At 41.1% G+C, this 23,439-nt stretch overlaps 1 protein-coding gene across 4 annotated transcripts in view; it reads left to right on the top strand.

Annotated features, from left to right (window-relative positions):
- PPP1R12B (protein phosphatase 1 regulatory subunit 12B) overlaps nt 1–23,439 on the top strand; it is a 127,348-nt gene that overhangs the window by 22,296 nt on the left and 81,613 nt on the right. For all 4 annotated transcript variants that reach the window (XR_010886310.1, XM_067310476.1, XM_067310477.1 and 1 more), the window contains exons 2-6: nt 11,153–11,283; nt 13,421–13,539; nt 17,010–17,169; nt 19,619–19,763; nt 21,411–21,485. Coding sequence is in view for 3 of the 4 variants with exons in the window: in XM_067310476.1 (XP_067166577.1) it covers nt 11,153–11,283; nt 13,421–13,539; nt 17,010–17,169; nt 19,619–19,763; nt 21,411–21,485 (630 nt within the window). In the remaining variant the exon portion in view is untranslated. The remainder of the gene's footprint in view (nt 1–11,152; nt 11,284–13,420; nt 13,540–17,009; nt 17,170–19,618; nt 19,764–21,410; nt 21,486–23,439) is intronic.

The raw sequence follows: 23,439 nt of genomic DNA, 5'->3' as shown, positions 1-23,439 counted from the left end.
TGCTTGCGGACTGAAAAGTGATCTTTTCCCATTAGCAACAAAGTTAGTTTTCATTTGGCTTGGAAAACTGATCTGCCTCACCATGCTGCTCTAGTGGCAGCTCAGGACACCAGGGCAAATGTTAGCCTGGGCTGGAGGAGGCTGAAGCTGATCATAGAACTGCACCTTGGAAATTTGGAATATGCGCTTATGTAATACATAGGCGGTTTCTGCCATCAGATATTCTGCCAACTTTGTAAAAACGCCTTTAGGAACTGCATTAAATAGGTACAGTATTACCACTGGTGGAATTCACTTGCAGAGCTGAAGAACAAGAGGGTTGCCAGCAGAATATTTCCTTGCTAAGCGAACCTACTGTAGCTAAATCTTCCATTTGCTATACAAGAGTGGAATATTTAGAACTTCTTAATGTATGAAACTGAGAGTTATTTCAGTGCTGGAACTCAAACGTCAGTAATATAAGGGCAAGATTTTACATACACTGTCTTGATTCTGTGCCAGAAAGCGCTGGCTGAGTGGGAGAGCAATGACATACTTAGTGGTCAGAATGACTAAACTGGTGAGACTTGAAAAGCTAGTGCTGCTCTACACCATTAGAAAACTGGCAGTCCGTGCTTTTTGGTGACAAAAAGACTTTATTTTTAGTGTTGGCAGTTGATCAAGTACTGGACTCGTTTCAAGCTGTTTTCAGATGGTATAAAGTATTAGCCTCCGACTGCTGTTGAAATAATTGTGTTGGAATTAGGGGAATGAGGAAGATGAAGAGGAAGGGAATAAAATGATAACCTAGATTGGATTTTAAGGTCGTTCCCACATGGCCTGTCACTGATCTAGAGGTATGTGTTCTGGTCTGTGAGTGTAAATGGAAAACCAGTTTACTGATTACAGCGAAAAGCACTGTGGTGAGAGCAGAGAGTCACTGTGTTGAGTCCTGTTTGAACGCAAGATGAATTGAGTTTGGGTTGCTGGACACATGGAATAAAAGCACAGATAAGATGAGGCTGGAGAGGGTGTCATATGGATTTGATCTCAGCTGCTCTCTGCACAGTGAAATACTTGCGTCTGTGATCCTTGCCGATCTTGCTAGATTTGTCAAAATGCTAGTTGATTGAAAATGTAAATGAGGGACGAGTCTCAGAAGGGGCAAGAATGAGGTATTCCTGCTTATGCCTATTTTCCTCGCAGCAAGTAAAAGCAGGGCAATTTAGCTTTCTTCCCAGTTCAGGAACATTTTAGTTTGATTAAATAGGGTAGGGAGTGTGTGCGTGTCCAACTGACCTTTTCTTTTCTTTACAGCAGTGGTTCCTATTTTCTAAAGAAGGCAGAGCTGAAAGCTTGGGCGTGCTAAGGTCTACATCTGTGAAAGCAGATAACTCAGTAGCCAAGGGTGAACTGAAGCATGGGGCTTCATCATCACTGGCAATATCATTGTCACATAGCAAGAAGTCAAGTCCTCCGATAATTATAAAGAATTTTACAGGCATTCACCTAAACCGCCTATAGTCTAGTGCAGTAGATACTTGTATTCACCTCCTTTTAAATAGGTTGATGTCCTCAGTGCATGTGTGAAGGCACTGAGAATTTCAAAATGTGGCTTCTGTTCAAAGCCGTTCTCCACCTGACATGTTGTGCAGCTATTTCATCTTGCAAATGCTACATCCATGAAATAATTACGCCTTTGCATGTATCCCTTTTTTTCCTGCAAAGAAAGTTGTTGCTAGCTTCTTTTGATGACTGGCATAGATATTGCTGAGTACTTCCAGTTAGTTTGCTTTTTTTAATGGAAAAATCTGACATAATCCATATTTCTCTTCCTGCTTATGAGAGGAGTGTGATTCAGCTGCTGTTAAAAAATGAAACAACATGTCTAATTAACCAGACTAGGAAATGAAAGATGCTCTTTTCTCCTCCCTTCCCTACTATTCCCCCTGCCCTTTTTTATACAGAAGTTACCTCTTTTTGATGGTTCTAATATACTTGTTTCCAAATTAGACTTGCACAAGGATTTTAAATCGAAAAAGTTTTCAAACTAGGTTCCAGGTACAGAAGTACCTATGCAGGATAATCTAGCCATAAAAACTGCCTGAAGCAAGGGCTGAGAAGCGAGGACGAAAGGTAGAAAAGCTCCACGCTTTTGCAAGAGCAGCAGTAAGAGCCGTTTGTTTCTTCCCCAAATCACTGGCAAATGCAATCTGTGCTGCTGGAGATACAGGATCACTTGGACGCAGGATTTTTGGTAGTGCCGGTTCTGACAAATGCCCCTGTAAGTGTAGAGCTGTGATCATGAGACACAACGGCAAGGTCATACCTTCCAGTGCTGACAATTGCTAGTGGTGACAGTTGCGAGGCTATTTTGGGAGTGCTTTTCTCTTTGTTTTCTGTGAACTCCTCTCTCTGTGTTCCCAGATTTAACCCTGATGCTGTTCGGCTGTCATCGAGCTTGCCTTCGTTCGTGGAGCGCTGGCCCGTTTGCAGTGTATGTTGACATTGCATATTTACTCTTGCTTTGCGTTCAGTGGAAGATTGTCTCCCTTCAACTCTGGGCTAACTTTGTTCCATATATTTTTTTACTTATGACAGGAGACTATAACATAAGTCTTGTCATTTAACCCACTTGACTGTGACTTATGTGTTGTGACAGCGTGGCTTTACTAGCCTGCTAATTCTCCCAGTCCAGTGTATTAACAGTTAATGTCTGCAAGCATAGATGTCATCCTCTGGTTTGCAGTAACTCTCTAACCATTTAAAAAACTCCTCAAAGTGCTCTAGGTCCCTTGTAACCATGCAGTCAATTGACATGCTTTCTCCTGGGTACATATGGCATGAGGCTGTGGTGAAGAAAACCATCTTAAGTCTAAGGTTGAGGAGTGAACTGGTACATCTTGGCTCTTGGAGGTTTCTCGTGACTACTGGTAAGTCACTGAGGATTCATCTCATCCCACTGTAAACGAGTTTATGCTGGTCAGCAGGGAGTATGTTCTCCCTCAGTAGACAGTGGAGAAAGGCAGGTACTGTGAGGGTAATACATCCCACCTAGCTTAGACAGGCAACACCCTCTGGGTACATGTGGTTCTTTAAGCCTAATTTATACTTTTAAAATGTGGATGATATAAATCTCGTGCAAGGCAAGGTGTGGGAACATATGGCTGGGGAAGGAGGGACCCTGGCTGTCTGGACTTCAACCTATCTAAGCTGCTCCGGGGTCTCAGGTTGAATTCAGGACAGCATTTGCATGCACTCAGAGGAGCACCTTCTGCTTTTAGTTTAGTGCTGTTTATTGCCTGTGTTCACTGCAGATCTTCATTTAGCCCAAAGAAAACCTCGTAATCAGTTCCAGAGGATGATGTGGATCTGTCTAATCTTGTCAAAACAGTTCCACTGCTAACGTTAGAAAGAGGTGTGCTTGCTTGGTATGATGTCATATATTGCTTTTGCCGCCCCATATCTAATGCTGAATCTCTTGTAGTTCATGGGTGGTACAGCCTCTGGAATCCAAAGGAGTCTAGTTCAGGTTTCCAGCACAAGAACGTCATTCGGGAGAAGAAAGCTGGAAGTTTGGGCAAATGAAACATTTAAAAATGTGAGTGAGTCAGGGCTGGATCAGAAAGGCCGCAGGCGCATGATACAAATCTGTATATACTATTCCTTCCCCACCATTATGAAGTTCCTCTGAACTTGCAAAGAATAAATAATTATATATATATATACACACACACAGATGCACGTGTGTGTATATATATGTGTATGTACGTGTGTGTTTATGTATACACATATGTGCATACCCATCTCCACAGACCAACAAGCTGGTCTGAATTCACTGTTGACCCAGCTTTGAGCAGAGGTGTTGGACTAGAGATCACCTGAGGTCCTTTCCACGATCTGTATGTTGCTAACCTCTGTCTGACTGACACAAGGCAACTGGAGAGCTGGGTGCTTTTTAAAGAATTACAGGTAGTCTCTGTTCTTATACTCTAAAAGCAGATGATAAAAAGGGCAAGTAATAATGTCCAAATCTATATAGACTGCTCCACTGTATAGAAAAATGGAGTGGCTTTCTGGAGGATCTTAAATATGGTAAATGTCCTGAAGATTAGTGGGAGGATGCCATACCATTAAAATGTAAGTTAAAAATATAACTTACGGAGCACAGAAATTGGGAGCAGTGATGGAACAGAGGGAGACAAACCATAACAGGGCAGGGCTGGAATTATAGAGAGCTTTGAAATCATGGCCACGTTTGATTTTGAATTGCAGGAGAGGCTGATAAAAGGATTAATAATAGGAGATTCCTGAGTGATCTGATTTTACAGCAGCATTTTGCACAGACCAAGAGGTACTACACTGTTGAGAAGCTGATGCGAATATTGCCGTCACTAAGAAGAGATCAAGAAGTCTGGCCTCTACTGGTCTGACTTCTCTAATACATGGTAAGAAAGGTGGCATGTGTCCGACTAGCTAGTTTACATACTCTATTTACATGTGACAAGTGGAGCTGCCAAATATGATTTCTAGGTGGGAACCATGCTGATTGCTACTTGGGAATCTGACACAGTAGGATTATTGCATTTTCACTCTTCAGAAGTTACCAAGATAGGATTCTGTCACAAGACCGATGTATTCACAGTAGAAGCATATGCAACACAGAAGCCCAAGCCAGTAGCCCTTCTTTCTTTTCCCATCCTGCGTCTTTCTTCCTCCTCAAAAAATACATAGGTTCTCTCTCTTAAATCCTAATCAACAAAGGAGGGAACACCAGGAAATTAAATATAGCTAGAATTAAAACCACAGGATATATTGTAGGATTCCCGGCTGACTTTGGTTCCAAGCTCTTGTGTGCACATTGCTGCTATTTTATTACATGATCATATGACACTGGGCGATGTGACATACTGTTTGTAAACCAAATATTTACTCAATGGGACTGCATTTAGAAATGCAGTGTGCTCTCTGCCAAGTTCTTTCTTGACAGAAGTTGCTTGGTCCACCAGTGTACACAGTGCTACCAAATTGCACAGGTAGACATGCAAATAAAATGCTCGTGCTGCTCAGGAGTTGTTATTGAAACATTGATGAGAACTGTTCTGCCCGAAAACAGTTGTGCTGAATTTGTCAGTGTATTAACTTGTCATGAAACTGCACAAGTTGAGGAGGAAACAGCTGGATTAATGCAGATCCCTGTGATGGTACTGCTGATGTGAATAACTGTGACAATTGCTGCCATTGCTCCTGCGTTCTTCTGGGCTTTTAGCCATCCCCATTTTCCCATGTAGAGGTGAAGGGGTAATTTTCTTCTCACTCAGCTGATCTCAAGCAATTTCTTGGGAATTTGTGAGGTGGTTTAGTTGCCCTCCTTCCCGCTGTCCTGTACATATTTGTCATATAGTGGGAACATCTTGGAATACCAGTCATGGTCCAGGGCTCTACTAAATTTGATGCAGCCCCTGTTTGAGAGACCTTATTGACTAATGTTTTGGTGTCTAATTCCCATCAGAAGCAAAGGTGTTTGGGGAGAGTTCAGTACCTAAGTACTTCTGGTCTGGGTCCTAGTCTGAATAGCCTTATTTCTAGCTGCCCTTTTCTGAGGCTGCTCATGGTCCTGAGTAATGAAGTCAGCAGTATTTTACTGTTTCCATGTTGTTACTTATTGGAGTGTGACTGCTGGTCAAGTCCTCTGAACGTTTTAATCCTGTCTGGCTCCTCTTACTCCCTGATCTTGCTAGCCCTGTCCTATAAGGGATGCCCAGGAGATATGCAAACCGAATACCTTGGCAGGCAGTTTGAGCTTTTGCATTGCTGATCCTCGTCAGAAGCTAGAAAACACTTGTACGTTCTGCACGCTCTGAGGAAGGAGCAAACTTTAGCAATGCCATTATAATAATGAGCTTTCATTCAAGATAAAGATCAGATTTTTTTTTTCTGGTAGTTGAACAAGCCTTGCCAGGCGAGCAGAGTTTTGCAGAGTTGTTCTGCAACGTGCTTCCTGGTGTTCCCTTTTCAGTATCGTGATGGAAAGCCCAGGCTTTAAAGAAGAGTGCTTTGGCAGTAGCTATTGGCCAAAAAAAAATAAAATAAAATGCTGTGAGTGTCCCTGGCTATTAAGGTCTACACCTGTTATCCAAGAGGGGGAAGCTAATATGCAGTATCTGCAAATTTTAGAAACTGAGCACTTCCTCCCTATGGAAAAACTGCTACAGGCTGGTCCCTTGCCAGGAGCAGAAGGAACACCGTGAGCTGGAGATGGAGACTTGCCCAGCAATGCCAGGGATTTAAATTGCATGAGCCAACTTTCTGCGAGTGTTTAGTGGGCAATTCTGGGCGCTGGATGCAGTTTGCATCAAAGGCTGCTCAAGCTGTAATACGTTAATGCTATTCCAGAGGCATTTGGAGCTAACCGACTGCCAAGAAAAATAAGAGCATTGCAAGAGGTTGGCCCGCTGAAGAGCTCGGACTAGAGGGAAGGGTATCCACTGTGTCCTCCCAGCCTGTCTCATCTCCTCGGTATCTCCTTATATCTCATACAGGTTAAGGACAAAAGGTAAAGAAGGAATGAAAAATTAGAATTAAAAAAGGCTGAGATGCTGTGCTCTGTAGTTACCTTGCTTTACTAGCAGCCCTTGATGTGCGTGAAACCACAGCAGCTGAGGGTTAGCAGTGCCTAAAACTGAAAGAAATAAGCCCATCTGAATATGCATTTTTCTTTCCGCAAAGCTTAATTTTGTGTGCAAAATAGGGGAGGGAGGTTTCCTCCATTAAATAACTACCTACTTAAAAGACGATGTTAATTCTCAACCAACTTTTTTGGCTTTCTTTCCTCCATTTTGGGGGGGAGGTGATTAAAAATGTCTGCTTTATATTAATATTGCTGTCTGATGTAGTTATTCTTACAATGTTCCCAAGAAACACTACATCATATCAGAGGAGAACTTTGCGTACCGATAGATCCTCTCAGGTTACCAAACCTATCCAATCTCCTAAATTTAAGATTGCAGGATTAATAGTATTCAGAGGAGGACACATCTGCCCCTTTACTTCCTCTTCTTCCTCTTCTCCTTCCTCCCTTAACTCCAGGAAATCTAATTTGCTTATCCAGGAGTTGAACTTTACCCTCTGAATCTCTGGGAACGCATTTTTGTGTGGTGTGTCGTGGTGCTTAATTTTGGCAGATATGCTCAATAAAATGTAGAGCACATGTTTTCTGGAGGAGTGCCAGGGTCTAAGCATTCAGGGCTCTTAAAATTTGAAGTGGACAAGTGTGTGCCCCTGCGAGCTTTTAAACAGCAAAGACTTCTGTTTTGTAATTTATAGCTTGGTAAAATGATCTCGTGTGTGAAACTATTAATACCGATAACGTGTGTACAAATATGAATTTTGAGTCAATATGGAAATGTAACTCAGTTGATACTTAAAAGTATGCGTAGAGATAGATTGCAGCTCCTGAAAGAGGCCATTTAATCTCTCATAACTCGTCCACATATTTTTTAATGCTCTTGAGGTTTGGAAGGTCTTTAGAACTTGCTGTGTTTGCTCGTTATCCCAACTGTTGTCTTCCTAATCCTTGCTCCAAGATGGCTTAAATATGTTAAGGCATATTAAAATATAAGCAGCATTCTTTGAGGGTGTCTGACTAAAAAAAAAAATCATGCAAATAATTCCATGCCTGATACTTTCTGATGAAAGACAGTGGCAGGATTTTTCAGAAGCGGATAGGGATTATTCAGTACCTGGGTTTTGAATTTTCGAAATATACCCTCTCCATGGCACTTTTAAAAATCGTGGCCAATATGATTAGTATTATGTAATACCACAAAAAACAATTCCCACATTTTGATATTTGTGGCAGGCAAGGAATCATACCTGGTGGTGTTCACTCAGCCTCAGTTCCCTAAAAAAAATAGTTCACGCTGCTCAACCCTGTGCTCATTTCTATTCTTGTTAGTCACTAACTAATACTAAAATAAATATTTGCCAAGCGGTGTCGCATTGCTTGTTCACAGCGTGAACAGCAGCTTTTCGTGGTGCAGAAGGGTGGAGGGAGGGTTATTTTTCTTAGATATTAAAGACTACGTTGCTGCTCCATTAAGGCCTTAATACACCTCTACGCCCGACCTTTTTTTCCTGGCAGACTCGAAGAGGAAGCGTGAAAATACTCATGTTATGGTTCCTCTGGGGAAGCGAGTGAATTTATGCCTGCTGTTGCCAGCACCCATGTAGCTTTGTCACTTTGTCATCGTTTTATGTCTTCAACAGCCAGGCGAATCAAATTACTGCCGATTTCTTTGCGGGAACAGGTGGGGATTTATCCCATTATCCCTTCTGCTTCTCTCATGCATTCCATAGGAACCACGCTGGACCAGGACCGACAGAAGAACAAGGGCAATCCCAGGCAGAAATTTGAAAGAATGTGTGGGGGTTTCTTTTCTTGCATTAAACAGATATTTTTCAGAGCCCAGCCAGTCCAGTGGTTTGAGGGGAAAATTGTTCTCTTCTCTTGGCCTGTTCCCAGTACGTGCAGATGTAGTGGGTGGTAGCTATTTGTGTGGCTTGAATGATAAATGATGTAAATATAATTATCTATCAAATGCGTACTAAGCTCACAGTATGAAAACATTCTTGAGTCTAAATTTAGATTTGCGCTTAAGCTGCAGGTAATACTCAAAAGCAAATACAGCATTTAGCAGTAAGTATGCACAGGTGTAAAGTTTCTACCTGGCTGTTTTGTCAGAGCCGCAACGATAAAATTTATCTCCGAGGCTCTAATTTTTTAGTCAGCCAGAACTGATGGTCCTCAAAAGAAACCATCGCATGGACAAACTTGTCTCGCTTATTCACAGAGCAATACATTTCTAGATGAAATTGGTTTTATTTAAAAAGCAATGTGTAATGGTTGTGTTCCTAGGTTAAAAATGTAAATAATTCATCGGTAAAGTAGTAAGCGTAACTTATTTGAGATTTGTTGGGCAAAACTTAAACCATATCACGCTAAATATAGCTTGCAATAAAATACAGGCTAGCTCTGAATTTTGTAGACTCAGACTCCCTAAAAATTACTTCTTGAACCAGGATGGGATCATTACTTTGCTCTGTGTGCATTGCATACTTTACCTGTTTACTGCATTTGAAGGCACTGTTAAGGGCATAAGTCATTAAAAAATTATGCTGGTGTAATTTGCAGGATTAAGGAAATCTGGAGTGCCTGTCTCCTAGAGTGTGTCTTAAAATGAATCACTCGCGTACAGGGCACGCATTAGTTCCCCCGTGCCTGTCAGGTACAGCAGAAATACTTGGCTCAGATATCCTGCTCTGAGCAAAATGTGATGCCTTTCAGCCCCCAAGACTTAATTAAAGGTGAGGGGTGGGGGATTGCTTTGGGTTGGATTTTTTTTCTCCAGTTTTAGTGTCTGAAATAATGTAAGGGAAGCCCCCAGACCGGGGTTTACAGAATGAAACTGAGGTTTTATGCCTGAGGGTATGGGAGTCTTGGAGGACTGAGCAGGGTGGATGGAGCCGACCCAGGTGTGGTCTCATCCATTCTGCTTCTGGAGTAGTCCCAGGTGCAACCTACTTCTAGAATTATGCCTGCACTTTTTTCTGGCAAAGAGTGAGTTAAAGCAGCCTAAAACAGGGCCAGGAAGCATTCACACTTCAGCAGAAGCACAGTCTGGATCTGGGTGCTTGAGTCTGCTCCCTGGGTCTCCTTTACTAGCATGGTAGACGTACCCAGCATTTTCTGGGCTTTGCCAAGTAGCTATACTGCAGTCGAAGTTTCCAGAGCACGCTCCCTTTGAAGGAAAAAATTTAAAAGCTGACCTTTTGGATAGCTACTTGTGAACCAAACAAATGTACGAATAACTTGTGTGTGCACTGTAAAAGTCTAGTTTGGGTTTTCACTTACTCTTACTTGGTATTTGTATTGCATGATTTCCTCGTTTTCATTACTTGCCTCTAACAACATAGGAATGGATAGTCAGTGTTGCTCATTTTAAAAGAAGGATCGTCTGAAGTCATCTGACTTCCATAGCTGATAGATATACCCACATCAAGCTATGTAAAAGGATCAAGTGCTGCATTTTGGAGCAATTTTGACCAAGCTGATTCCATCTCTAATAATGAGGAACTACTTCTCTGCCTGTAGATGAACACAAAGTAAAAACCAGTCCTTTTGCCCCCTCGTCATGCTTGGTGCAACTGCATTTGGACATATGTATTAAACTGCCAGCTCATCCTTAAATAGCAGCCTCCAGTGAACTGTAAGTGAAACACAGAATGTGCTGTAGCCAGGAATTCAAGGAAGGAGGAATTCCACCTAATAGAAGTGCTGAGATGTGAAAATCTAGCTAGTTTTTCTTCCAGCAACATCTAAGCTGACTAGGATTCTGTAAATGCCGTCTCTGGAATTAGCACAGCGACTAGCAAAGGATGATGTTCTCTTCAATAGCTCGTTGGTTCTGTGGTGCCAACAGGAAAAGTTGTACTTTATTATAGTCCGGAAAATGAATAGATACTTCTGAATAAAGAGATTAAACTAAAAGTGCCCTTCTGTGTTCTCTGCTTTTTTATGCAGTCTCTTCTGTAAAGGACTACTTGAAGCCATCTGTAAAGAACATTATCCAGTAGAGAGAGGTTCTGATTTACTCCGTCTTCTTGAAATCATACTTTCTCTGCCCAGCACTACCACTAGGCATATCTCATTTTAATGACTGTTTTGACATTATTTCACTGACGTTTTGGGGGAACAGCACAAGCTAAATAAATACACAGCTTGCCTTGTTTAAAGGAATTTGATGCCAAACCTGAGACTAATACAGATTTATCATTTTACAGTGTTTGCCCTGCTCCAGGGACATAACAGTTTGGGAGAGAGAAAGCAAAAGAGATTGGTCCGTACTGGTCCGAAGCAAAGCCCGAGCAAGTTTAGAGGTTGTCCACCTGGGGACTCTGAGTTACAATTAATTTTTGAAAGCTCTGAAATAAATTCACGTTATTTCACAACTTCATGACAGTGTGGGAAATTCAGCCCAGGAATTCTCTGCTGCTGATAAACTGCAAATGAAGGTTGTTCACTCGATTTAACACCATCACTTCTTTTTTCCCCCTCTCTTCTCTTCATTCCTTCCCTTCCCTTCGTGTCCCCCCGCCTCCCCTTCTCCCTCAGGCCTGTATAGATGAGAACCTGGATATGGTGAAGTTCCTTGTAGAAAACGGAGCCAACGTGAACCAGCAGGATAACGAGGGCTGGACCCCTCTTCATGCAGTGGCATCATGCGGCTATCTGAACATAGCAGAGTGAGTGAGTTTCCGGCTGTTGCGGGTATTTATAAAACGTTCTGCATCCTCCTCCTTGGGACAGGTACCTATAGCTGTTTGTTGCTCTGTGACTCAGAACATCTTGGAAGCAAAGAAAATGGAGAAGATGCATTCCCCCTGTTACTGAACCCTTAATTTGTCAAGGTTAAGATGGAACTTGGAACTGGTTGCCTTTTGCTGATCCCATTAAAATGGTGTATAGACGTGTCAGGTGCTTTAGCTAAAAACATGCCGAGCGAAAGGGAAACACGGTGGTTGACAGGCAGGCACGTAAATGTGTAGAGCAGCGTAATGAAGCGCAGTTCCGCTGCTGCAGAGTTACTTTGCTGCGCACTTAACGTCAGCGGGGAACCCCAGTACAATTTTAAATGTAACATAAGAGGGGTTTGGGATTTTACTTCTCTAACCGAAAGTAATCCTGTACTTGTATGATACAGAAATGTGTATTAGTGTAATTACATTTATATAGCTATTCTTGTGTAAACTGCAAATGTTAGATGCATTACACAGTACAGAATAATTCAGAGATGGATTTGCCCTTGTTCTGAGGATATGCGAAGTGACTAGCTTTTCTTAATGTAGATAAACCTATGGGAGCAGCACTCAAATTCTGTTTGGAGTCTTTAGAGAGAAAAGTGCAATGTTCTGGGCTTCAGTGTCACCAATATGCTAACAACGTCATTTCTTTTTCTTCAAATTCAGATGCTATGTTTCCGCTACTTGCATACTGTTTGACAGAGATGGAGGAGTAGATAAAAGTAACTACCTGTTAATGAACCCGCTTAAAATGAAAACATTACATTGCTGTATTTTTTTATTTACAAAACAAGTTACTAGGCTCAGTATAGATATAATGAGGTGAAATTCTGTGGCCTGCCATGGAGAGATTATATAATTTAGTAAGTATCAGTACTCTAAAAATATATGTATATATAAAAGAAGAGACAGTAAATATAACTTTTTTGTACAGTCGATGACTGACTTTTGTACAGTTGATGTTTAAAGTGAGTCAGTAACCTACTATAAGTGACTCCCAACAAAAATTTGACTCTTCTTGGCAGGCTTACTGATTTCAAGGATTGAAGTAATATTCTGCAACTGATCTGAGCATTCATTATGCTCGCATAGGACTAATATTCTGCTTGTCCTGGAGAAGATACTGATATCAGACTTGTTCTTGTGCACCAGCAAGTGGCTCTGAGATTTTGAGAGTTGCTCAAATCTATGACCTGGAGTGGTGGAATAATTGGAACTGCAGAACTGGCACACTTAAGTGGTAGTTTCCTGGTTGAAATCTTTTTGTGATATGAAGGCTGCATCACAGGCTAGAAGAATATAGGAAAACAATAACATTTCTCAAGATTATCCTCCACAAAAAGGGATCCAAAGAAAGATCTGCTGCAACTCAGTTATTTCTGTGTTGTACTCCTCCTGGGTCAACTCTTAGTCTTAACTTTGGGTGATCCTGTATCAGTTTATTTTTTCCCCAAATGCTAGTTGTTCTAATAAAATATATTACTCTCCTTTACAAAACCTACCACACTTAATATATTTAAGCCACCACAGCTACCAAAAAGTTGCAACAATTTGAATACTAACAAGTATTTCTGAAAGGAATTGACAATAAATTCAAAACCAACCAAAACTTTTTTCCTACCTTACCCTCCTAGATTTATGTCCTTAAATAGATATTTCCTGTACATCCCAGGGTTGTACTTGTGACAAGATTAACAGGCTGAACAAGACATTACTTGCTCTTGAATGAACTTTTGATCTAGTCGTAAAGAGACAAGTGGAAAAAAAAATGAAGGCTCGTCTTTTCTGCTCTCATCTCCTTTTAAAAAACAGGAATAACATATCATCTTAGTACAAGATATAGGAGACTTAACTGGCTATAGAGAAACAGAAATTATTAGCATGAGCCACTGAGCAGAGAAGGCAGGACCTTGCAGTTAACAATGAACATCTTTAGACTAGAAATTTGATAAGTATATGGAACACTCATTTGGTAATTGAACTTGAATAAGAAAAGTATTTTGTTCTGCCACTTGATTTACTGTGCAAGTTGCACTGAAGCCTGTTCACAAGGTCTAATACATTGGTCTCATTCACGTAGGTACTTAATTAGTCATGGAGCCAACGTGGCTGCTGTGAACAGTGAGGGTGAAGTCCCGTCTGATATCGCAGAGGAAGCAGCCATGAAGGACCTGCTTCTGGAACAAGTAAAGAAACAAGGTAAGTTGGCAGGGGGCTTGACAATGTGTGTGTTAGACCTGCAAGAGTTTCTGTGAGGAAATTCTATAGGCTGACTGGCTGTCTATAGGTACAGAGAGCTGAAATCTGGCCCAAGAGGCAGCAGAAGGATTTTGCTTTGGTAGCAGAACATTAGAGCAGATGCGGAAGGCTTGCAGCGCAAGATAGCAAAAGCTCAATATGCATTCTCTGTCCTTCTTAGTAGGATTCTTAAAAGCAAGACATCACAATACTGAAAGTTGATCCATTTGATCCATTTACTTTCAAAGTGAGGTTTAATTCTGATTTCCGGCATCAATGAATGCTCTTGTTTCACCCAGAATTGATAAAATAATACTGAGGCGAGATCCATATCCCTGTCAAGGGTGGGGACCAGGAAATGAAGGTATCTGGCCTGGACTGAGCTGTTTTATCCTGATCCTTCCCTAGACTTCTTCTGTACCCTGTCTGCTCTGCCGTTTCCCCTTTTTTCACCAGATGCACCTTTCTGAGGTGCTGTTGTTTGTGCTGTTCCTGCAAAAACATCGCTGCTACAAGTGACTTGAACAGTGTGTCTTGTGTCAAAATGTAGAAATGCTTCACCAGTGTAAAATTTTTTTTAATGCTCATCTGCAGGGGGTTACGTGTATATACATTTGCATAGGAAGAAAGCCTATCCAGGAAGTTCATCAAGAATGTTTTTGAAGGATGCATTTACCTCAACTTATTGGGAAGTGATGAAATGGTAGAGACAAATTGGGCAGATACGAACCAAATTATCCAAAATGTAGTCGCATTGCAGAGTTACGGACTGCATGTTCAGCCTTGAGAAGAGAAGGCTGATGGGGAGGATCTAATTGCTACCTTCCACTAGCTTGAAAGGGGATTATAAAGATGATGAAGCCAGACTCTTCTCAGAGTGACAGGATGAGAGGGAAAAATCACAAGTTCGAACAAGGGAAGTTCTGACTGGATATAAAGGGGGGGAAAAATATTTCCCAGGAAAGTGGTGCAGTCCTGGACCCTGGGACCCAGAGAATTTGTGTAATCTCCATCATTGGAGGTCTTCAAAAATCAACTGCATGCAGCTCTGAACAACTTGATCTGGCTTTGAAGTTGCCCCTGCTTTGACTAGGGAGTTGGACTAGAGACCCACAAAGGTCCCTTCCAATATAAATTATTCTAGGCTGGTGCTGGGATTGTTTGTGTAGCGGAAAGAATGCAGTCCTCTCTAATCTATGTTTTCTGCTTAGTGCATGGCAGTTACTTTATTTTTGAAGTTAATTTCAGGGATGGTTAGGAAGAGACCAGTCGCTTGCTACTTTTGTCAACTATATTACTGCACCACTGATGAGTTTGTAGCTGTCTGGCTGAAAGTCAGTTGTGTTAGTTCTCCAACTGCCTCTATTGGAAATTTGATGTAGGATCGCATTCCTTCTGGTGAATAGAAAATTTTCAGTTTCTGGCCTAGCTGTGTTTATGACCAGCTTGTTCTCTGTTCCCTTCCTCCCTCTGCCAACCCACCTTGAGATAAGCTTGAATAGTTCTTTGTGTTTATGTTTACTCTGCTCATGTATTTGAAGAGCAGATTTCTGTCTGCAGTCAGTCTTCGCTTTACTGGGCTGTCCAAACCACTTCTTTCTCTTCTTAGCAGTCAGGCTACCTTGGGTGACCAGAAAGATAGAGCCTTTCTTTATGTCCGCATGAACTTGTCTCTCTTTCAAGTGGGTAATAAGAGCTGTACATGGTAGTAACATGGTTGAGACCTTCCAAGGCAGTAGTTTGGTCTCTATTGCAGATATTTTGCCTGACACTTCTTAGGATTATGTTTGGCTTTTTCACTGCTTTGCCACATTGGTGGTATCCTGCTAGGATGCCCTAAAACAACCATCTGTCTCCACTGAGAAGCTTTCCAGTGGCACACTTGAAAAGGATCACAATTGCTGGAATAAATGTGTTATAAACTTCAGATAAGTGTCCACCTAGCCCTGTAGCCTGTCTTTAACAGCAGCTGAAAGCAGGTGTCTAGGGCAAACTGTAAGAACAGGATAAATGTGTGTGATTCCTCTCCTTAACATTTTCCCAGCTTCCAACCACCATGCCTTAAGGAATTCCTGAGCCACATGGGCTTTCTATGTACTTACGAATCCCCAGTGGATTTCTGTTTCGTGAAGTTGCACATTTCTCCTTGGAAGATTTTAGCATGTGTAGCGTTCTGTTCAGTAGTCACAGATGCACTGCTACCCCTCTGTGAATTTGTCTAATCCTTGTTTTGAAGCCATTTGGATTTTAATCTTTGCAGCATCCTGCTGCAGTGGGTTTCATAATTAACTCTGAGTTGGTAAGTGGGTTTTTTGTTTGTTTGTTTTTCTGCTCTGTTTTAAACCTAATGCCCAATAATTTCACTGGGAATCATCTCGTTCTTATATTGAGAGAACTAATCCCTCGCGATAGTTGCGCTTCAACACCATTCTTCATTTTTAGACATGTCTGTCATATGCCTCTTCATATTTTTCTTCCGAGTGGAAGAGCCCTAGCCTGTTTAGTCTGTCGCTGTATGGAAGCTATACTATACTTCTGGTTGGTATGCCATCCTTATGTGACCTCATTAACGTGAAAAATTCTTCAGTTTGTCATATCCACTTACTAAAACAAGGCTAAAATAGTTTTGCCTCTTGTTGGTTTAGTGACAGTTGAAGCAGTCCATCAGCCAGAACCACCTGGCCTCTCCACATCAGTAACAGTGTGGGAAACTTGTCCCCCTTGTTGTCAGAAAGCCTCAAACATCTGTACTAATGGACTCACTTGATCTAACTTGTTCTAAAGCAGATCTTTTATGCCATCAGAGTAGAATATTTTGCCATCTATCCCCCAAATGCCTTTTTTTTTTTTTCTTCTTCCTTTTTTTTAAGGAATCTGTTGCTTTGCTGCTCAGGGTAATTGATTAAATATTCCTTTCTCTGTGCATGGCATAAATGGTGCAATACGAGTTGATTGTACTGAGTTTTAAGTAAATATATGTCTGAGGTTGTGCTGCTCTTGGAGATGTCTGAGGGTCTTCTCTCCCAATTTACACTGTAGGTTATACTCACACTATTGTTTAATTAAGTTTGCAAAACTGTTGTTCATGGCTTGATTATTTAAATCTGGGACACTATATATTTAGAATACAATCTTTCCACCCGTTATTGGTTCACAGTTTAGCTGCTCAGTAATTGGGCTGGTTTGCAACAAGTGGCTCAACTTTCAGAATTTTATTTTAAGACAGCCCTGAAATATCTGTCAGTGATGTATAAGTTCTCCTAACTCCTGGAAAATGTTTGTGCTGATCTTTTTGGTTTTTTGGAGTTTTTTTGGTGGAGGATTGCAGAGAAACTACTAATATTATATAGCAAGCAAAACATTGTGTAGGTTTAATAAATACGTGGGCATTTTCACTTGATAATCCCCTGTTCTATGCTTGGCCTTCTTAGGTGTAGACCTAGACCTGGCAAGAAAAGAAGAGGAGCAGCAAATGCTGCAGGATGCCCGACAGTGGCTGAACAGTGGGAGAATTGAGGATATAAAGCAGCCTCGAACAGGTGCCACAGCTCTTCATGTTGCTGCAGCAAAGGGCTATTCTGAAGTCATGAGGTAGGAGCTCCTTTCCGTGGTGGATGCATTGAATTAAAGGTGGTTGCCCTATCTAGCTTTACAGTTGAGAGAGATTTGTTTTGCACTGAGATTTTTAGGCTGCTTTTTCTCAAAGGGCTCTATAGAATTACGTGCCCAACCATAAATGCTTCACCTAGAAAGAGCTAGAAGATTCCCTTTCGTTCCTCTAGGCCGTTAGAGCAGTGAAAGCTTTTCAGAGCCTGAGACATAAATTAGGTGGTTTAATTGTCACTAATCGAATAATAGCACTAGCTATTAGGACTAGGTTAAACAGTGTTAGAGGGATAAATGTATAATTTCGGTCTATATGCTCCATGACAGTTGCGAGCACCCCAACAGTATACGTGACCAGCTTGTCAGTCCAGTGGAAAAATGCAGTGCCACCCCTATCTCACCACCACCTATCACTTAGTGCTCCTGCTCTTGAAGCCTTCTGCAGTGACAGAGTGATCCTGCTACAGACTGCTTCTGCTTCTACTGCTCTGACGCTAAAAAGCTTATTATGAGAGCAAACTTGCCCAGTGTAGTGTTTCCTGGCAGTAAAACATTAATATTCTTACAGGTAAGGCCAAATTAAGGTTTCCAACAGTAAAGCTTTTTCTTCTGCTCTTTATGTATGGGTGGAGTTACACTATGGAGCTTATGGAGCTACCCATAAGTAGGAAGACTACTCCATTGTCTGGGTTAAAACACTTCTGGAAATGTTCATCTCTCTTGATTCTTTATTTCATAGATTTTTGTGTCGTGACTTGATACGTAGTAGCAGCTTCTTATCAAGCTCTAGTAATTTCGTTGTCCTCCGTGATCCCTATTTGTATGCATTCGTTAGAGCTTAGAATTGAGTTATAAGCTGTCTGAGGAAGGAACTGTCTGTGCCTGTGCTGTGCCCAAGGACACCAATTTAACACAGCTCATGTCGAATAGAAATCTAATATCTCCTGAAATTGAGGTGCTGGTCCGGTGGAGAGTTGTGTTTCCAGTACTCGGTGAAAACTGCAGTCACTGTTTGCAAGCTGACTAGTTCTGGACAGCTACCCCTCGGCATTAAATGTTATAACGGTAAACAGATCTCACTGAGAGCTAATATTGTTTCACTCCTGCGTGTTTTATGGCCACCCTCTAAGTTCAAATATAAAACTTCAGTGACTTGAACCAAAAGGGCTGAAAGCCAGGAGCTAGTTAACTCTCAAATGAGACATGGAATTTGCCTGTGACCTTGAGTCTCTTAACAGCTATGTTCCTCCCTTTTGCCAGCTGGAAAATCAACGTAAAGTCAGCACCTGATTTAACATTTCTTTCACAGAGAAACGCTCTGCTATATGATGACTGTGTTTTATTTAGCACAATGGTGCATCAGTGTAAAGCTGCAGGAGTTTCAAAACTGTTAATACCATTCTGGGGTCATGCTGGATTTCCCCTGTGCTGAAGGAAGGCAGTTCTGCGTGGTGAAAACCCCACAATGTGAATTTTCAGTAGCAATTATACAGGACTTGCAGAATTCCCTTGGGATGGTCTTCAGTGTTTTAAGCAACCGGATAACACTCAATTTTGAGACGTGAGCTGCTCTGTACTTTCAGCAGATTACTTGCATACTCGTGCAAATATGCCTGTGAAGCTTCAGACTACAGTTGTTTCTTTTCTGTTTGTTTTTACGTTTAAATCTTCAAGCTTCAGATGCTATGAAACACCAGTGCTCTGGTCTGCTAGAGAGGGAGTGAGTGGAAGGTATGCAGGATGATACGTGATGAGGGTGTTCCCAGACAGGTCCGCTCGGATACGACTTGCTTTAACCGTGCAAGGTCTAGTCTGCAAAAATGCATTTTTGGCAATCCTGAGATGTGAGTTGTTTAACTTAGGAATTGCACAGCTGTCAATCAGTCAGTAGCATCTCTGCTTCTTACCTGGCTGTCCTGCCTATGTTGTCCCCTTCAGCCAGTTCCTACAGTATAGCCTTCTTCGCTGCTAGAACCAGCACTAGACTCCAGTAACTAAATGTCCTTTTAATTCCAGGTGCTTGGCTGCTTGTTACAGAGATTACGGTCCGCAGAGATGCTGTTTATTTGCTTAGTGCCTGACAGATTGTGGTGTCTCTTGTCCATCGAAGCAGGAGTTCAGACTGGGTCGCTAGTGCCTGATTAGAAATTAAGGTGTTCTCCCAATTTAAGACGTGCTGAAAGGGAATCTTACCAGTTAGAGGCTTTCCAACAGCTTTTACGGTGACAGGAGGAGTTGCTTGTCCTTTCATTATACTCCCCCTTTCTGTTATGATTGTGGACACGTCAAGTGGAATATCGCTTAGATGAACAACACGTTAAGAAACTACTGGCTTATTGTGTACCATGTCGCCTACTCTGTGGCTCATGGTGTGAATTCTTCTGTGCAGAGCCATTCTCGTATGGGCAGAAATCAATATTGCTTATTTCTTTAGGCTTTTGATCCAGGCCGGGTTTAATTTGAATGTCCAAGACAACGATGGCTGGACGCCGCTCCATGCTGCTGCACACTGGGGAGTGAAAGAAGCTTGCTCCATCTTGGCTGAGGCATTGTGTGATATGGACATCAGAAACAAACTGGTTAGTAAGCACAGATGTTGGCACGTTTTATAGCAAGACACACATAAATTTTATTGCCTGTGCCTGGATGCAAGAACATGGCAAGGTTACGTGGTGAGCAGTTCTCACATCATATGTAGTGGAGCATTTAAAAGCACCAGAAAACAAAGAATTTTTACTAGAGGAAGGCAGAAAAAGATATTTTAAGTATTTCTAAGAAAAAGATCAGTGATGAATCTTGAGGACCAAGATTGTGAGAAAGGATAGATGCTAGTCTATGTTTTCCTTCTTTAGTATAGTCCTGCTAAATTAAGCTAAAAAGTCAGTTGTGGAGTGCAAAATAATATGCTAATATTAAAGTATAAATTATTGAAAACCAGCGAACCCTTGAGAAACTGAGAGCTTTAAATCCTTCCCGTTTTACTGTCTTTCTCATAAACAGGGAAGATTGAAAAATTCACTCAGGTTTGTGAGAAATGAGGGGGAGGGGAGAAGTAGGATATTAGCAAAAAGCCCTCCATCTAAACACGTGGGGGTGTTTCCTTGAGGAAGCCGTGGATTTGCAAGAGTCGAAGTGGACTTGTCTAGGGGTGCTTTCGGTGTTGCCCTCCCTGCTGCCATGTGCAAGCAGTGTCTGTGAACATTGCTGCTGTACCACGGCTGCTTCTGCAGTAGGAGATTGGGGACATATTTACTCGGAGCAGCATCAAGGAGTAAAAGTAGACAAGAGAATTTGCTAGGAGAAATGTGGCACTATATGCTGCGAGTGCATCTCCTGTCCTGGAAACTCATGTGAAAGAAATAGCTCTATGAGGAGGAGCCATTTTAGCACGGTGAGCTCTTTGGCATCCAAAATATGGGGAGTTTGTTTTGTTTTAAATACCATCAGGTATTGTCTCAAAGTGTTCAGAAAGAGTGTGTTGGGTCATGATAGACCTGAAAAGAAACAGACACGGTTATATTTGCTGCGCTGAATTATTTGATGTTCCCAATCTAGTCAAGTGTTTTTACCTGTCCGGGTCAGATGGCCCAGATAATCTGTATTTATTCAGTCACTAGCTGTCTGGTTTCATTCATTATTCATGTGTTAATAAAATGGTTATAGCTTCAGTTGTATTGAAACTGTAGTGAATTTCTTTTTTTTATGCCCCAAAGAAACTTTCCCTGGTTTTGTTTTATTTGTAAATGTCCATGGGTGTGAAAACGGTCCCTAAATTTTTGGCATGCTGATGATTGGCAGCCTATTGGGGGTTCAAATACAGTATAAAACAGTAGAGCAGGCTGATCATGTTCCTCCTCGGTAGAAGAGCGTGCCTTTTAGAAACCTGGAAATTCAAACATAGAAATCCTGACTGCTTGATTTGAGTAGCAGCAGACCGTCAGGCTGCACATCTTGGAACTGCACTCCTATGATTAAGGTTGGTCTGATCATGGATTGCGTCGTAAAAATACCATCACTGTCACTTGGTTTTCCCTACTCTAAAATGAAATAACTAAAACAGAGTTTGTTACCCAGCCTCTGGGGAGAGAGGATGTAGAATACGTTCAGTTTTGTTCTTCACTGGTAAAGAGCGCTTTTTTGACTCTTAATGCCATCGTGGCATTAATAGCGTCTTGGCATGCTGTCTTGGATAGCATCTTTTGTTTTCTTATTGCATGTGTCATCAGGGCCAGACGCCATTCGACGTGGCTGATGAAGGACTCGTTGAGCATTTAGAAATGCTGCAGAAGAAACAGACTGTGGTGAGTTTCTGGATGATCATTTTTCGCCTCTCTAGATACCTTTTCATGCATGGGTGTTCTCTAAAACTTATAATCTCAACAGAAGCATGAAGCTGAGGCCGAGCTATTTTTTTTTTATGTTAGTCTTTGGGAAATCTCTAATTACACCAGTATTTTTAATACCTAGAAATCTAGAAAATTGCATGACTCTCAAGAAAGTCAGTAGCTTATTGACATACAGAATTTTGTAGACTTCTAAGGTATGTACAGTTCATCTTCGGAATTGCTATTGCTTAGTGGCTTTTGAAGCTGGGGAGCTTGCAAGCTAACAAATTGCTCTTTGCTTAATGAACGATTACCCTCGTCAACTTTGTGTTTGTATTTAAGAAGCATGGAGTCAGTGTTGAGAAAGAGATTTTTTTACTGTGTCTCCCTTTCTTACAGTAGTGAGACTTTTGATTTCTTTTTGAGAAGAAATTATGAACTGCAGGGAGTTGCAGACTGAAATGTTCAGTGGTTTCAAAAACCATATTAAACTGTCATTTCATAATGCCATGGAGATACTGGAAAGGGTTATAAGTAGAAAGCTGGTATGAAAGAAGGAAGGCAAAGAACATCTTGATCAAAGTAAAGCCAGTCATCAAGCTACACTGTTTTAATATTGCTTTCTTTCCTTTTTCATCTGATCTGCTCAATTCATTTGGGTGTTTCCAAGAAACAAACCAACCTTCTTAAAAAAAACAAAAACAAAAACAAAAAACCAAATCATAATGTATCATTTAAAATATTGGTTTTAGAAACATTCTTAATGAGAACGTTGCTGATGAAACCAAGTAAAGTATTTTGAGGAACTGACAATGTGGGTGGTAGAACTCAAGCTCTGATCATAACACAGCTGCTGTCATCCTTAAATAGCATCCTTAACATTCACAGAATCTTTTTAAAAATTAATAAGCTTCTCCCTAAATGAGGTGTTGATAAATACTATCAGTGTTGTATTTTGGATTTCCTCCTGTTACATTACCCCAGGATTCTGCAGATAACTACATTCCTCTGGAGAAAAGAAAAAGCAAAACAAGCACCAGAATTTTTTTTTTAGGTCTCTGCTAGCCCATTTTTGGACCTGCTTAGCAGGGACCGGCGACCCTCTAATTCTCTGTATAGTAGCACTATATAAAGACCTTCCCAATTTGTTAAATGACTGTAGCAAGCTGTAGTAGAACTGGGAAGAGAAGACTCTAGACTTGATCACTTTTTCTCAGTGAATATGATTTTTTTGACAAAAATGTCATTTTCTCATGTTTTATTATGTCATTTAAAGTAAAGAAATTGCAGTTGTTAAGGATGAAACAGGCTGTTCCAAAACACATACATTTTTGCACTTTCAAAATGGCTCTCAAGTCAGTTTTTTTAATCTAAAGTTTAAATTTAAAAAGTATATCAGAACAAAATGATACCACCCTTGCCAAATAATGTTGTTGTTAGAGTGGAAAGGGAATTTTGTTTGCTGGAAACAGCTCATTTGGATTTGTTTTGGAATTAATTTTGGTTTGGGAATTTGTTTTCTGAATTTCCTGTGAACGGACTAGGCCGTTTCTTGCACTTCCCTTTGCTGTGTTCCTGCAGTTTATTCCATTTAATAAAATGCTGTACCCTAAAACTTTGGTCCTGCGCTGGATTCCATGTAGCTTTTCACGCGTTCAGAATTTGCAGAGCTTTTGCTTCATGTGCCAAGGGTCAGCTCCTCCTATCCAAAGAGGAAGAATAACTACACTAGACATGACATAAAAAAGAGGCTTGGAAGTGAGCCTTAATTGCAATTCTTTTTCTTTTTTTTCCCCCTTTTCTTTTTAACCTCAACTGTGTCTGTGCTAGATGCTACCAAAAACATTTGGCAGTTATTGTTTTATCCATCGATCTTGATACAATTCACATTGCTGCTACTTGAGCAAAATACTTCAGTTGCTGTGGTGAT

This window comes from Apteryx mantelli, chromosome 25 (assembly GCF_036417845.1).
Source record: "Apteryx mantelli isolate bAptMan1 chromosome 25, bAptMan1.hap1, whole genome shotgun sequence".
NCBI lineage: Eukaryota > Metazoa > Chordata > Aves > Apterygiformes > Apterygidae > Apteryx > Apteryx mantelli.
This window is presented reverse-complemented; position numbering and strand designations above follow the sequence as displayed.